At 33.1% G+C, this 17,157-nt stretch overlaps 1 protein-coding gene and 1 long non-coding RNA gene across 3 annotated transcripts in view; one reads left to right on the forward strand and one right to left on the reverse strand.

Annotated features, from left to right (window-relative positions):
* The window catches only part of LOC102901483, a 239,111-nt gene extending 229,802 nt beyond the window's left edge, over positions 1 to 9,309 (forward strand). Inside the window, exon 7 of the long non-coding RNA XR_006583417.1 lies at positions 7,155 to 9,309. This is a non-coding gene — a long non-coding RNA (uncharacterized LOC102901483). The remainder of the gene's footprint in view (positions 1 to 7,154) is intronic.
* Positions 1 to 17,157, reverse strand: part of CALCRL (calcitonin receptor like receptor) — a 105,384-nt gene that overhangs the window by 32,510 nt on the left and 55,717 nt on the right. For both annotated transcript variants that reach the window (XM_011285419.3, XM_011285418.3), the window contains 7 exons: positions 13,310 to 13,400; positions 13,036 to 13,149; positions 12,032 to 12,124; positions 9,173 to 9,308; positions 6,311 to 6,421; positions 6,105 to 6,217; positions 4,610 to 4,701 (listed from right to left, as the gene is read on the reverse strand). In XM_011285419.3, coding sequence (XP_011283721.1) covers positions 4,610 to 4,701; positions 6,105 to 6,217; positions 6,311 to 6,421; positions 9,173 to 9,308; positions 12,032 to 12,085 — 506 coding nt within the window. In that variant the 5' untranslated portion in view covers positions 12,086 to 12,124; positions 13,036 to 13,149; positions 13,310 to 13,400. The remainder of the gene's footprint in view (positions 1 to 4,609; positions 4,702 to 6,104; positions 6,218 to 6,310; positions 6,422 to 9,172; positions 9,309 to 12,031; positions 12,125 to 13,035; positions 13,150 to 13,309; positions 13,401 to 17,157) is intronic.

Genomic DNA, 17,157 nt, shown 5'->3' on the forward strand with positions numbered 1-17,157 from the left:
TACATCCTTGCTAAATTCAAACTTGTTTGGGACCATAAGACTTGGTATTCTAGGAGACCATTTTTCTCTTTTTGACTACAGATATTGGCATGCTATATAATTGTTATTCTTCTTAACTTCATGTCATTCAGATATTTAATGTGCTTGAATATTTTGGCTTATTATAAGCAAAATTAAAAAAAAAGATTATTTAATCTGAAGGATCTCTGTTGTATTAGTTTTAAATCTACAGAGATAGGTGGTCTCCTAAATGGTAATTAAAAATTTACTCCACATGCGCTGTATCTAGTCACAGTTTTAGAAATACTACAATAAGGAATTCAGGAAAATTTCACTGAGGAATTGATGTTCAAGTTCAGATCTGAAAGATGAATAAATTTAATTAGGCTGGGGTGGAAGGATAGGCAAGATATTCAACTATAGGATCCATTAATGATTTTGATTTTATATAAATTACAGCAGAAAGTTTAAGCTTTTTAAAGCAAAGGATGACAAAATCATATCTGTATTTGATCTAAGCTTTGAAAATATTCTGGCTTGCATTGTTTAGAATTGAATGAAGGTGGTAAAGGGGAACTTCCTGAGGCTAGTTAAGACAAGGTTGGTGGTGGTGGCAGCAGAGATAAACTAACTGGATCCATTGGAGGGCTGTTAGGAGGTGAAATCCAGAGTATGAGGAAGAATGATTAGGAAGAAAGTTGAGAAGGTGCCACAGATTGCCCCTAACTCAATTAGATTGCTGGTGGTGGTAATCTTGAAGATGGGTCACTCTGGGAGAAAAACTGCTTTGAGTTAGGAGGAGGTATGTATTATGAATTTTTTCAAGCATATTGATATTCAGATACTTTTGAGATGATGTATTTGAAGAGCCATAAAAAGATATATACTCTTTGACCAAAAAAATCCCAAGTCTCTGGGAATGTAGCCTAAAAAAATAGTGCCAAATATGGGAAAAGTTATGGCTTAAAATGTCTGTACAGTGTTTTTTATTAATAGGAAAAATTGGAAGTAATGTTACTATTTAAAGCATGGGACAATTTAATAAACTTTTGTCAGCTTACACAATGGAATATTATTTAGCCAAGTAAATAACTAAATAATAAACTGAAGAGTTTTAAAAACTCTTTAGGGACATGGAAAGAATTATATAATGCTAAATTATAAAAATAGTTAAAATACTTTGCAATTAAAACTTTAAAAACAAATTAATATGAAATAAAACTACAAAAATCTAAGAAATTGCTCAATAGGATATTAAAATTACAGGTTTATATATTCTTGTCTTTATTTAAGAATTAGTAACATGCTTAATTTTTTTTATTTTTTAAAAAATTCAAATTTAAGTGCAAATCTTGTTTCTCAAGATTATAGTTTGTTTTAAAAATACATATTTTGGGGGTCCCTGGGTGGCTCAGTCCCACCACTTCAGCTCAGATCATGATCTCATGGTTCATGAGTTCAAGCCCTGCATGGGGCTCTCTGCTATCAGTGCAAAGTCTGCTTCAGATCCTCTGTCCTGCTCTCTCAGCCTGTTCTCCCTCTCTCTTTCTCAAAATCAATAAACTTTAATAAAAAATTAAAGAATTTCTATTTTTAAGTTTATTTATTTATTTTTGAGAGAGAGAAAGAGTGCATGCACTTGCGTGAGGGCCAGAGGGAGAGGGAAAGAGAGAATCCCAAGCAGGCCCCATGCTCAGCACAGAGCCAACATGGGGCTCCAACTCACAAATGGCGAGATCATGACCTGAGCAGAAATCAAGAGTAGGACTCTTCACTGACTGAGCCACCAGAGCACCTCAAGTTTGTTTTTAATTAAGGAATGAATTCTTTTTCCTAAGGTTAAAAATTTTTAACAGTCATACCTTTTTTCCCCAAGATTTGTAAAACAGTCTTAAACAGCTCTTAAGATTCCTATTTTATGCCTTCAGGATAGAGGCTGACCTCCTTTATATTCAGTCATAGTTGTTAAGTTTTATGTTAAAAAAAAAAGAAACTTAGCCAATATTACTTTTTAAAAAATTTTTTAAAGTTTATTTATTTTTGAGAGGCAGAGACAGCGTGAGTGGGGGAGAGGCAGAGAGAGATGGAGAGAGAAAATTCCAAGCACACTCCATGAGGTCAGCACAGAGCCTGATGTGGAGCTTGAACTCATGAAACCACGAGGTCATAACCTGAGCTGAAACCAAGAGTCGGAGGCTTAACCAACTGAGCCACCCAGGTGCCCCTAGTTACATTAAAAATTTTTTTAATGCTTATTTATTTTTGAGAGAGAGAGAGAGAGAGAGAGAGAGAGAGAGAGAGAGATTGCAAGTGGGGGAGGGGCAGAAAGAGAGAAGGAAACACAGAATCCGAAGCAGGCTCCAGGCTCTGAGCTGTCAGCACAGAGCCCCATGTGGGCTCAAAATCACGAACTGCGAGATCATGACCTGAGCCGAAGTTGGGTGCTTAAGGGTCCACGGAGCCACCCAGGCGCCCCACCACTAGTTATATTTAAATTAATCCTTTCCATGTGTTGGTATGTTATGGTGTGGTAGATACGTAATTTTCGTGAACTAAAAATCTCTGAGTTCTAGGAGTACTGCATAAACTTAATGGCAATTAGCTGTATCATTTAGTTCCAAGAGCCAAGACAGTCAGATTTTAAAATGTAGTATTTTTAAATTGTAAAGATTTGCCTTTAGAATTAGAAAGGATATGAACTATATTTTTGTGAAACTATTTAGTCATTTTAATATACTAAATGAGAATTTGAAATTTTAATTTTATTTTGTGTGGGTTTTTTTTACATTTATTTATTTTTGAGAAACAGAGTGAGACAAAGCGTGCATGGGAGACGGGCAGAGAGAGAAGGAGACACAGAATCTGAAGCAGGCTCTGGGCTCTGAGCAAGTGGTGAGCACAGAGCCTGATGTGGGGCTTGAACCCATGAACTGTGAGATCATGACCTGTGCCAAAGTCGGACGCTCAACCGACTGAGGCACCCAGGCACCCCTATTTTGTGTTTTAAATTCACTAAATATTAACCAAGATTTATTACCATATTTTACCAATAAGTTTGTTAGTATCAGCAACATTGCTTCACTTTGTCAATTAGCATAAATTATATATCACTATGGACCAGAGGACTCTAAAAATTATCACTTTGGAAAATGGTTTATTTTCTATTTTTAGAAGAGATATTTTTAATCTATTATACAATCATAACAAAGTTTTTCCTACTCCAAAGAAAATATTCATTTAAAAAATCTTGTGTAAGCTAAGAGTATATATGAGTAAAGACATGAAGTTTTAATAAGCTGTATGTAAGCATCTGATATGACATAACTAATTACAAATGCATTGAGAACTGGCAGTTGGTTTTCTCAAAAACCTTTTGGTAACTTGTTGCAAAATATAGTAGAGTAAATATAATTCTTAAGAAGTGTTTTCCATATTTTAGGATAAAAATTCCTTTCAACTGACTTTTAATTAATGCTTAATTAGCTTTATTCAGAGTGGAGTTTTTAAAGTCAGTTTCTAATCGTGCCTAGATGATGTTAGAAATTAAAAGTGCCATTAAAAAGTTTCCATGTGGATTCCTCAAAGTAACTAATCTTGAAGATTTTTAAAAAGGCGCAGGTTTCCAAAAATACCAGTACAGTTCTGATGCAATCTCTACATCCTGTGATTTTGAACCCATGAGAGACAATGGTTGGTTGGTTTGTATATTCTTCGATGCACTCTGAATATTTCATGGACTGTGGGCCAAAAGCTGGTGCTCTGGTACATCCAGGGGCTTGATAATTTCCAGATTTGGATTATTGTGGTATGCTACTACTCTACCTGATTCTGAAGCTGCTAATGCTCCAAGACAATTGTTGGAGGAGAAAGAGGAAGATAATGACAATGGTGATAAAGCTACCATGAAATACAGCTACTCACTCTCCATACTGCATTCTATAATTACTTGTGGTGATCAAGTTATGAAAACCATTTTAACGCATAAAATACTGCATGCAAATTTTGATATTTACTTTCCTATCAGTTAAAAAAATCATTTGTTGATTGTCTAAATCAAGAAATTGGAGTTGACTCTCCTTCCCCAAAAAAGAAGTAAATTTCAAGTAAAATTCAAACTGCAATCTACCTATATTAATGATGACCCCCCCCCCAAAAACAAGGAAAAATAACCGAACCATAATATATTTAGGTTATTATTATTATTAGATAATATGTATTATTCCCATTGCCACATTCCCATTGGTTTCTGTAATGTACCATGTATACTGACACTACCATTGACCTAGAAGTTGAAAATTCAGTTAATAAGCTCTATAATATTTGATAGTTTCCAAAACAAATACAGATACATTTACATATTGATTTTGGCTCTCTTCTTTCCACATGACTTCATACTTAGGCTTCAGATATTTCATCAATCTCTGCTCTATACATTTTATAAAGTCAAGGTAAGATCAATATATTTCAGATTATTCTAAATGTTCAATTTATTTTAAACATTATAAATCATCTATTCCTATATTTTATCAGCACATGACATAAACATGCACAAGGCACTGTATTCACCAAAGACAACTGATAAATTAAAAAATATTTTACATGTACTTACTTGAAATAAAAGAATATGCCAAGTGAGATAAGCAGTGATGCAATAGATAATCCATGTCCAATTATAGTCAGGTAAAACAAATTCAGTGCAGTCTACAATTGGTATGAATAAAAAAACAATTAAGATTCCTATCAATACTATAATCCCACATGTGTATAAGCTCAAATCAATAGAACAAATTATATTTCTAAAAATATGTGTTCTACTCGCATTGCCATTTAACTTACAAACCAATAGATACTTAAATACATCTGGAATAAAGAGTATCTGTGCAAATTTATCAAGTGACATCAACATTTATAAATTGTATGTCCTCTTAATGTAGAAAATTAGAAATCATATATTAAACCTAGGAAGGAATAATTTTATTGATCTAGGTTTTGTAATACTTGAAAGTAGCATTTTATGTTTTGAAGGACATTGACAGTTTTTACTCTATCACTTTGTGAATGTTAAATGCTATTAATTATTTTTGTTTATTTTAGATAAGGCTTTCTTTCCTACTGGGGTTTTCTTTTTCCTTTAACAAATTTGAAGCCCCAAGACTAATCTCAATATAGCAATTATAGGAGCCTCTAATCTATACAAATATGTTTTTTCACATGGTTTCACTCTTCCTCTTTGTTTTTTTATTTTTCTGTATTCTATTTGTAACTTACCATTTTATTGTATATTTTTATACTTCTCTTTAAAATCTTCTCTGAATAAGCAAAGTACACATGATTTATAAGTATAGTGATAGCTGACATTTATCAAATGCTTACTATATACCCATGAGTTTTCTAAGAATTTTCCTTGTATTAAGTCAATCCTTATGAAAACCTTGAGGCTAGGTTTATTGTTATCTTCATTTTATATACAAAGAAACTGAGGCAGAGAGAGGTTATAAGCTTGCCTGAGGTCATATGGCTGGTAAAGAATAGGAACAAGAAATCAGGACTCCGTTCCAATCACTGACAAACTGCCTGTATATTCACACCTGTGCAACTGTATTCAGGCACTTTCTATCAAAGCTTAATTGTTGTGACAAACTGTGACTAACCTTGACTTTAATGTATTGTGTTAAAAGTGGGAATGTGAGTGAGTAACCTAGCAGCCAGTCAGGACAGCCTTCTGTTGAGGGACAGATAGAGTTGTGTACACCCTTTTGGACTTACTTTGTTTACTTGAGCACAATTCCTGAACTTAGTTCTAGAAATTCCAATACCAATGAATATGTTCCCTTTTCTTTCCCTTTTAAAATATGTTTTCTTTGGGAAATTTGAAACTCCAATACCAACACATTGACTTGTAAATACACCATTACCTAGCAGGATTGCTTCCTTTGTGTAATGACAGAATGAATAATTATTTCCACAAAGATTTTTCTCCATTGCTTATAAAAAGGCTTTACAACACAATGGAACACTAGCTAAATTTTCTCCAATACCCTATCAGTAACTAACTTTGTAAGTAGATCATGTAAATAACATTTGAGTTCATAATTATTCCATACCTTCACTTTCTCGTGTGTGTTAAGATTACACTGGGTATAATTTGTCCATGTCCTGTTGCTCTCTGGATGTCTAAACCAGTTTCCATCTTGGTCACAGATCTTTGTAACTTTTTCTTTAATTAAAAAGAAAAGAAGAAAACATTAATGCGATTAATTTAGAGTTTATTTAATGTCAAGTGGATCTGTATATAAATCTCTGTTTCTACCTGACGGATCAAAGTCCTGAAAGTAATCAGGGCAGTGCTGCATTGATTCGGTTCCTGCGGCAACATCATTCCAGCATAACCACCCATCCCAGGTTCTGTTACAGTAAATGCCTTAAGAGAAGAATAAAAATCAGTGATTAATAATCCCTTTAGTTATACATGAAGACATAAGTCTTACTGGTGGGCTAATACTGACATGAAATACATACTACCAACTGCAAATGAAGACCATATAAAATCCATAGCTGGCAAGTTTTTCATCAAGTCATTATTGGGTTTATTGCCAAATTAAATTTAGAAATATCCATAAAAGTGTACTGAAGAGTTTAGATTTAATTCCAGTTCTCAAAGGTGGCTATTCATTCAATAAATCAAGTGGTCTTTGATGGCTGTCCTTAACCATAAAGGTGGTAGTTACTTAGTGTCCCTATACTTAAAACTTTGTAAAAGTATGAGAAATTGGAAAATGTTGTGTTCTTAGGGCAAGGTTTTAGTATTTTCTGAGATAAACAAATGAACACCCTAACACTTCCTATTTCACAGTATTGACCCTAACAGATATTCAGGCCCCTCTACCAAATTGTAGCTCTTACTTCCCTTCCTTCACATTTCAAATGGAGTAGAATGTAAACATTCTCATATTTTCCTTTTAGTAAACTGAAAAGAAAGATCCTCTTACATGAACAAATATAAGTTTTTTTTAAAAGGGATGGAGAAATAAAATGACCAATAGTCCAATGTTATAACAGTCTATAATTAAAGAAAATAATTTTTCACCTAGTCGGGCAAGTACTCATAGATAGAAGCCCAAATGTTTCATGAGATGTTTATTATTTTTTAACAGATTTGTGCCACAATCTCAGACTCAATCTAATCTTCATCGAGGTAGAAAAAAAATTCTACTGGCCTGAAAGTGTAAGTAATTCTATTAAATTATTAAGTAAGTAATTCTATTAAATTCTATTAAAAAATAACTCATTTCATCTCTGTTTTTTTCTCCTGTGGTTTTCACTTATTTAAATAGTCTACATTCATATATTACTAAATAAAGTGCATTTTGTGGCCTAATAGAGAAGAATTCCCTGATAGAAAGCATCTCGAACAGATCCTATCACCTGTCCAAAAGATCCCATCTAATTAATGATAACACTGGCAGTATGATAGATTACACAGGGCAGAATTTTTCACATGTGTTGTATGGCATTTGAGTGAGACAGGAGTAGATATTCCATTAAAAGAGTTTCTGTGGTCAAAAGATTTGGGAAGCATAAAGTTGAAATGAAGACAGTTCTTTCTTGCAAGACTTGCTAGAGTATTTAAAATTACAAAGTGTATTATGAAGCTCCAAGAGGAGGATTTATTACACAGTGATTCTAAAATTATTTTATCACAAAATTATTTTATTATGAAACACTCATAAAGATATTCCTATTGTTCAACAATGAGATTCGAAGACTACTTTTACATATATCTACACGATTTGGAAGGGGTTAATTCAATAATTTGAAACTTGAAACTTGGAGTTTAATGGAATAAAGTGATAAGTCAGATAAGTTAACAGAATTTGTATGCAGTTTGTGTACTGGATAATTTAACCCCTAGTGACATAATATCAGATAGTTTGTCAGTGTCTGGTATATATCCAAGATATTTTTAACTGAATAAATATCTCATTAAAAAAATGTTTGGATAGATCTATCTAAATACTTCTCCAAAGATTATCAAATTATATTGTTCCATTAGATTTTTCATTAAGAATTGTTCATTACAATTCTAAAAGTTCTAAAAGTTGACCAATGTGGGAAAATCACTTTTTTCTCTTTCTCACAAGCAAGTTCATTTTGTCAGCTACAAATACTAATAATAACCTACTGTCAATATTTCATTTATATAAGAAACATTATATATTATACCATAAAATATTTTTCCAAAAATGTAAAGATCTTTGTATCCACTGATAATTTAGAAATATCTAAAGTCTAGGGGCGCCTGGATGGCTCAGTCAGTGCGTCTGACTTCAGCTCAGGTCATGATCTCACGGTTGACGAGTTCTAGCCCAGAATCAGTGTCTGTGCTTACAGCTGAGAGCCTGGAGGCTGCTTTGGATTCTGCCTCCCTCTCTCTTTGCCCCTCCCCCGCTCATGCTCCGTCTCCCTCTGTCTCAAAAGTAAATATAAACATTAAAAAAATAAAAAAAAGAAATATCTAAAGTCTTTACATTTTGCTATGTTTCATTGTGAGTTTCATGTTTTACATTTTGAAGATATACCTGTGCCAGATAAAAATACAGGGCCTGCTTTTGGTCTTGATTTTTTATTTTGTTTTTGCTAAATCTAGCAACTCTGATTGTGGTACTCATCCTTGTATCTTCAGAATCCAGGCAAATATCTGGCACTTAGCAGGACTTCAATAATGTTATAAAAATATCTAAAGAATATCTTGATAGAAACAGAAGCACTTAGACCAAATGTATTATACAAAGCACGCGTTATGCAAAAAAATTATAATTTATTATGCAAGCTCCTATCAAGCAGCTTGTGAAAGAGAAATACAAATTACGTAAGTTGAAGAGCAAGTCACTGATTTAATTAAAGACACACATTTGATATTTTAAATATCTTTGTACCATAAAAAACATTACTAAAAATATTCCTGTTGCACATAGTTTGAATTAGAATTTTTTAAAAAGGAGCAAAATAAATTATGTCATAAATTTCTTCATAAGTAAGAGTGCACATGTAACAGGAAAGCTAACTAACCCATTTTTAACAATGAACCTAAGAAATCCATAAATGATATAATGGAGTAGTTTTCTTTTAAAAGGGTATCAAAGGCATTTAAAAATTAAATAGTCATGTTTACCTTCTGTTTGTTGAATAGGGTCTTGCATAATTTTTTGGTAACATTCATACTGAGCTGTCATGATTTTATTTCTAGTATAGACACCAAACTCATTTAAGTCATCAATGTTCTCTTCTGATTCTGCTATGTCAAGAATCTAAGGGATTTAAAAAAAATCAGAATTGTGAGAATGTCTGTCAGAGGCAGTCTGTCACAGTGGAAAAAGAGTAGCTGCAGTGATATGCTACATGGTTAACTGGTTCTGGGGGGAAAATCCCTGATTTGAACCGTTTGCTAATTTTCATGGTTTAAATGTCCCCACCATGTTTAATTTCAAGTGACCTCAAGTAGCTGTAAATGGCAGCTCTGGGAAACAGGCTATAGTCGGTTCTCAGAAGCCTATAGGATCTGGCTCTAGGACGTGAGCTCTGGAATACAGACAGAGTTGTATTGAAAATCCACCTCTACTTTTTCACCTGCTCTGTGAATATGGGCAAGGTATTTAAGTTCCCTAAGGCTCTGCTTTCTTATTGTAAAATGGAATAAAAAAAATTTTAATGGGATAAAATAGTATCAAGATAACAGAGGGAAATGGGGCGCCTGGGTGGCTCAGTCAGTTAAATGCTGACTCTCAATTTGAACTGAGGTCAAGATCTCATGGGTTCATGAGTTTGAGCTCCTCTATGGGCTCTGTACGGACAACATGGAGCCTGCTTGGGATTCTCTCCCTCTCTTTCTCTGCCCTTCCTCTGCTCTGACACATGCATTCTCTCTTTCTCAAAATAAACTTAAAAAAAAAATAACGGGAAGTATTTGACACATGGTAAATATTCAAAACTGTTGGCCATTTTTATTATCAGATTTTGATCATCAAAATATTGAGAAGTTCATTTATGTCATTGGTAAATAGAATTTTTACTGTATGTACGTCAATAAACATTTTGGACAAGGTATATATTTAAGATCTTCCAATTTAGTAGTCCTATTTAAGCTTCACTTCCATTTTAATATCTGCATGACTTTTTGTTACTGTTTTGCAATATGAAGCCTGTATAACCTCCCTCAACCTTACTTCTTCTTCACTTTTGCATTATTTCCTTTAATTATCATTCATAAGCATTAATTTTCTACTCTTATTTTGTTCCCTTATACTTGATTCTCTGTTCTCTAGCCCGAATTCATATTTACCAAAGTCTAAGTAGTTATATTCCCTCAGTGTGTGGTACCACTCAAGCCTATCACCTGAGCACCATTTAACATTTATTCTCTCGTTCTTTGATTAGTTTTAATTTCCTAATAAAGATTTGTGCAGCATTTGTGCTGCACAAGCAATAAATGTAAATTTACAGCATTAAGAAAATTAGTATTTTTCTCCTGTTCTCAGGAAGTTTATAGAATTGCATAAAATCAATATCATTTTTATTCTTAAAAACACAGCTTTGCACTATCTGAATGAATTCAAAAAAAATGGTCACAATTCCTTAAATTACAGTAATCAGATTGGTAATCTGATACAGAATTACCTGCAGGCAACCAGAGTTGGCCTGTGTAGTTCATTGGCACGCTCAGTGCAGGGAGGGAGCTGAAGAAACAGGAGTCCTGCTTCTTGAATTCTAGGCTATTTACCTAAGATAACATCTAAGAAGTGTAGGATTTGGACTGCTCCTAGACTGGAGAATGTTTTCAAATACAAATGCTGATAGGAATGTAGGCTTTTTTTTTTTCCCCATTTAGGTTTTCTATATTTTTCTTGAGTTTCTTTGTTTAAATCCTCTTTTGGGGTTTGCTTGAAAACACCACAGGAAATTTATGTGCTGGCACAGAATCAGATGAGATTACATCTGTCGGTTTCTAATATATATAGTGAGATAAGAGTACAGTCCCTGTTTTAATGTGGGAGAGAGAAAAATGTGAACAAAATATTTCTGTAAATAAACATCCAATTGTGTATGTAAGGAATATGGCCCCTCCGGTAGGGCAATAGGTTTGTAGTCATCCTTAGTCTACCCTCCACCTCCAGTCTCACCTTCCCCGCAGCCGTGTGCAAGGGCACACATGAGTGCTCACACTCACATATACAACTGCCCCAAATTTAGCATCAAAGCCCATCAGAAAACAGGCACTTCATACTCATTTGAATGAATGGATAAGGAAATTGATTGAAAACAGTGCGTGGTTGGGGTGCCTGGGTGACTCAGTCGGTTAAGCATCTGACCTCAGCTCAGGTCATGATCTCAACTGTTGGTGGGTTTGAGCCCTATGTTGTGCTCAGAGCCTAGAGCCTGCTTCCTATTCTGTGTCCCCCTCTCACTCTGCCCCTCCCCCACTCATGCTCACGCTCTCTCTCTCTCTCTCTCTCTCTCTCTCACTCAAAAATAAAACATTAAAAAATTAAAACATAAAACAGTGCATGGTTTCAGTTAATGTAAATCAATCAAATCAGTTGGCAGAATGGGAGAAAAACCAACAGGTTGGAATCTACTTTTAAACAGATCAAACACATACTCAACAGGTCTGGTTGAAAGTATTTTATTTAATATATATGACTGTAGTATAGAGCCATTTCATTTTTCTTTCAAACTCTGACGATTACCTTCCTCTGGTATCTTTTACATTTTTATCATGGACCTTCCTCACTTTAACATCCCACTCCCACCTCACTGTCCAACCATCCTATAGTGCCTCCTAGTGAATTAAAGCCTAAAAGGATAAACTGAAAGAAAATAAAGTATTGCTCTGTTGATTAAAAATGTACTTAATTTATGCATCAAATAACTGTATGTCATTTTGTTGTTATTAATGTTTATTAATTATAGGTTTATTGGAAGTCAAAATAAATAATCATAAATAGAGAGATATATTAGAGGAATTTATCCTTACCATAAAAAAAGGCAAGATAAACAGAAAATGCAGGATACATTTTTTCTCCATCATTGAAGCCAAAATTAAATATGCTGTACAATATAAATCAAACTGCAAATAAAAATGAAAGAAATATAATTAATCAATATTTATAAAATAAATTTATATGGTACTCAGTGGTAATTTTTTTAAAACCATATAATAAGTAATTTAAGTAATTAGAAAACATCTTACTTTCTTTGCTTTTACCAAAATTGGAATAAAATATTTAAAGTATCAAGACAAAGAATTTCACAAGAGCATAAAGGCCCAAATTTTGATAGCATATTTTACCATAAAGCTCACTTTTATCTCCTATATATATTAACCTCATTTTTAATTTTCTGACTCTTCAATAATTTAAGGGGAAAAACTTTCCTCAGGCCAATTTCTTGAGAATCTACAACCATACATCACAAAAATGGCCTTATACTTTAATAGAAATTATTTTTCCTTTAATTGGGAACTAAAATATCCCTAAATTATCTATATTAAAATAAGGTTACAGGAAATGGACAATACTACATAAAGTATTTCTGTGAAATTTTTCTAATGGTAGATACAATCCTGAGCTAATGAAAATGGACTCTAAAACAACACCCCCTAACATCTTAATTCTTAGAGACAAACATTGCTGGGATTGCTTACTCACTGTAAGGTCCATGAGCAACCTACTTTGACAGTGCTTTTATGAGATAAAAATTATCATGATATAGTCATAATACAATATTTATTTAAGTGAATGTATCTGAAGTATTTATCAACAGAGATTTAAAAAATCCAATCAATAGATATTTGCCAGAAAGCTATGAACTAATATTTAATTTTGTAAGAACCTTGTCATGATTTTTATTATAGGTCCAATGGTAAAATAAGAATTATAAAAAGTTTTTCCACATATTAAATTATTATTTTTATTAACACATGCAACAAAAGCACACCAATTTCTAGCAACTTGAATCTATGTCATTGCTTGCCCTTACCAATGACTCACGTAGACAGCTTTTCTTTTTAATTGTAGTAATCTTCCAAATAACGTTTCTCTTCTATCAGATATACTGGGTTTTTATTATTAGTTGATCTTCTTAAAAAAATAGCTAAAAACGAGGAGGCATTATATTAATTTTAGATATTTTAAAAAAATGTTGTAACAAGGAAAACAATGAATAAAAGTTTTGTCAATATAGTAATTAATGAGTTGATATTTTAGTTTTTATTAAATTTTACCATGAGAAAATCTAATTTTCCAATACTTACATACACAATTGTCTCCAGACTCAAATCACATTTTCCCCCGGATCATATTTGATGTTGTCTTGAAGAATTTCTTAAATCCAGGGGTCATGACCTGAAATATTGATCGATGTAATAATTTAATATTATTTAATGAGTCTGCATAATTTCCATGAGAAATAGAAATTTTCAAAGAAAATACATCTATTATAATGATATTTGTATTAAGCTATTCTAATTTTTTAAAATCTCTTTTGCTTACAATATATTTGAGTTTTGTCACAAATATTTGTTGTTTTCCATTATATGGAGAAACTTAATTTCCAAGTTAATTTCCATTCAAGTTAATTTCCATTCATCTAGGATGGTTAAGATACTAAACTTTTAAATTAAACCACAGTTTAATTTTCCTTTGAATAACTTTCTTTATCTAATAACTTCTTGGAATGTGTTATTAGTCTTAGTTACATATATCCATTTCCCTTGCTCATATGTTTTTTTTCAAAGCCAGAAACCATATCTGATTGATCCGTGTATCTTTGGTTAATTTATATTTCCTGTAAATGAATGAAAAAAATAAGCCAATAAACTACTTTAGGATTTTGAACTTGCAATCAAGGAAACTAATCATAACTATTAATTAACTGCTATTTCTTCTATTAGAAGGCTTTAGATAGTGTTGGAATCCATACTGACAATGAAAATCAGAAAAAAAAATGTTGCTCTATCAGCACTTTTACTTTCTTATGAAAGAATGTCCCCAAAACTATTGATCTGTCAAGTTATGTGGTTGTTGAGATACTGAATAAACAGTAATTTACTGCTTTGTAAGTCTTTATAAAGGTTAAGCCAAATTTAAACCTTTATAAAGGTTAAGCCAAATTTAAGCTTAACCTTAAACTTATAAGGTTAAGCTTATAAAGGTTAAGCTGCCAAGTAATTGGTAGCTTACATTTCTCTGTAGTAAATATATATAAAACAGAAATACACAAATAAGAATGTAAAGAAATATTATTCTATTTGTAAATCAAGGTTTTTATGAAATAATGCTTTCATAACTTATACATGAGTTAGGATTAAATGAACAAGGGTCGCCTGGGTGGCGCAGTCGGTTGAGCGTCCGACTTCAGCCAGGTCACGATCTCGCGGTCCGTGAGTTCGAGCCCCGCGTCAGGCTCTGGGCTGATGGCTCGGAGCCTGGAGCCTGTTTCCGATTCTGTGTCTCCCTCTCTCTCTGCCCCTCCCCCGTTCATGCTCTGTCTCTCTCTGTCCCAAAAATAAATAAACGTTGAAAAAAAAATTAAATGAACTATAAAATGCACATAAGCTGGAAAATGGAAGGGGAAAGAGCTTCAAAAACACATTTGGAATTTTGCCAAACCCAATATATGTGAAAAAAACTTTTACACAACATGAGCAGTTATTTTTGTTGCTTATCTAATAGGCTTCAAAATCAGAGTTCTAAAGAGTATTTGAGTGAAATTCCTTTTAGGGTTCACTAGATAATTCTGGCACCGATAATTAAAGATTTTATTCAATTCACGAAATATTTACCAATGCAAATCATTCCACTTTTATAGTTTCCTTCTTCACCCTATTCTTAAATGATCTGGAACGTGTGCTACTAGTAACCAGGGGGTATTTTGCACTGTGTAAACTTGTAGCACTCCTAATCCAGCGGCCAGTCTGTGGCCTCTGGTTTTATCAAGGATGCAGCAGCAAGGTTGGGTGGCAGTTTTTCAAACACATGGTGGACTCCTGTACGCTCCACAAAGTGTAACAATGCCCATTTTGTGTGGTGATCCAATTCATTTCAGTCATCTACCTGACAAAACCTATCAAATTTTCCTGCTAGCGGACACATGTGGGGAGCAGCAGTTATGAAGGAAAGATCACTTTCACCAAAAGTTCTGTAGATCCATAATGGAAGGATCATGACTGGGCATGCAGGTAGCACCCCTACAGATACAGCTGAAGGTCAGTTTAGACTGAGTCTCATGTTGGTAGATGTAATGGCATGATTGTCATCAGAAGTATGTTTAATTGTATTCTTCAGTTTAGCTCAATGGTTCTTTGCATGCTACCTCTACAACGTTCATTCAGCGAGCGGTTCTCTTTTCTATATTTAGCTTACTCCAAATTTACATTTGCTAAAATGCATTTGATATTAACTGACCAGACCTTTTAAGCAAATCATTGTAAATCTCTTTCAAATCTTGTTAAATTATTTACTGACAACTGAGTTGCACGTTGCCTTGTGAGATGTAGTAGCTCCCATTCAATTCTAAGGAGAAATGAAGTATGTAATTAAGGGTGCGGTTAAATGACTAAATCTGCTAGTGAGTTTTTCCAAGTGTCTTTAGGTTTGTGTAGTAGGAAAAGAACTTATTTAAAACTAAGAAAGCTCTAATTTGAACTCTTAAGTGGATTTGTGATCATAATGATCCTGCTAGTAGTTAACTGACATTCTCTTTAACTGCTAGCCTCACGGATCTTATCAGTACTATTTCATTTTCACTTCCCAAAATTAAACAAAGTGGAAGATTTGGTTCTACTACTAGAAACAAAATAATTTTCTTTAGTGTACACATGCAATAAAAAGATCTTCATTCCTCTTGCCAAAAAATCACCAACATAATCTAAAAATGATTTATTTCATCACAGAAAAGAACATTAAGAAATGAAGAATGTTGTAAAACTTCAAAGAACTTTTGAAATATAGGTTTCTAGTCACTTAGGGCTTTATGTAATATCATCCTGGTTTCATTTCCTAAAATTACCATTGATCTGTACCACAAGACATTTTTCATGGATCTACATTTCCAAGTGCAAAACTTCTAACCAATCTTTTTTTGCTTACTTCAGTGTGAAATCATGTTTTATTCTACATAAAAAATTTATAAATCAGTGTGACTTAATCAATACTAAGTTATCACAAAAACCTAAATCCTCTAAATGCATAGTAGTGCCTTGCAAACCTACTTTTTATTTTCTCAATTTTTATATTCCTATATGCACATTTCATTAATTTATTTTCTTTATGATGATTTTTATTTTTAGTTGAGTTACCTAACCCTGATACTAAAAGTATATGTTCACTTCAAGATTAAGAAAAAAACCCACAACTTTTAACTTCCAATCTTCCATTTCCAACGTATTTTGCATTTTTATGGGCCCTATGCCATTTTCTTTTTTTCCACTTATTTATCCACTCACTATAAAGTAGGCTAACAGAAGCATTTCCCACACCTATCTCATTTGCCATGAAGCATCCTGAACCTCTGTGTGAACAAAGTAAGTCGTTTTCTATTTAGTATGTGTCTTTCCCATATGACATATTCAAGAAGTTACATTTCTGAATCAAAATAGGGAATGAGCACTCTCCTTCAACCCCAGTATTCTACACTTGTATGGCAAATGGAAGTTTCTTTCTGTTGTTTGATTCAATGTAGAATAGATTGTGCCACTCAAGAAAAATGTCAAAGTACAAGAATCCTGGTTACCTTTTATTTTCTCCTCACTGTTTATTTCTGGGCAAAACCTAAGTCTTTCTGCTAGAATTATTTTTACAAATTACTTTCTTTACTTACAATCAAATATTTAAGAAAGAAATGACAATATAAGGTTTGAATTTCCTACCCCTATCCTGGCCTGTCCTTAACACTTTCAATAAATGAAGCAGTAAGAAAATTAAAACAGAAGGATTCTTTTTCCTAAACATCTGTTATTGATATAAGGAGGTCAAACTATATGGTTTGTAAAGAAAAATAATTTCACTTGGAGCTTCCATAATTTTTTAGACTATTGAATGAACAGGTAGCAAATCATTGATGTAGCATGAACCATTGTTCCTCCAATCGTGAGTTCATGGA

Source organism: Felis catus, chromosome C1, assembly GCF_018350175.1.
Source record: "Felis catus isolate Fca126 chromosome C1, F.catus_Fca126_mat1.0, whole genome shotgun sequence".
Classification (NCBI taxonomy): Eukaryota; Metazoa; Chordata; class Mammalia; order Carnivora; family Felidae; genus Felis; species Felis catus.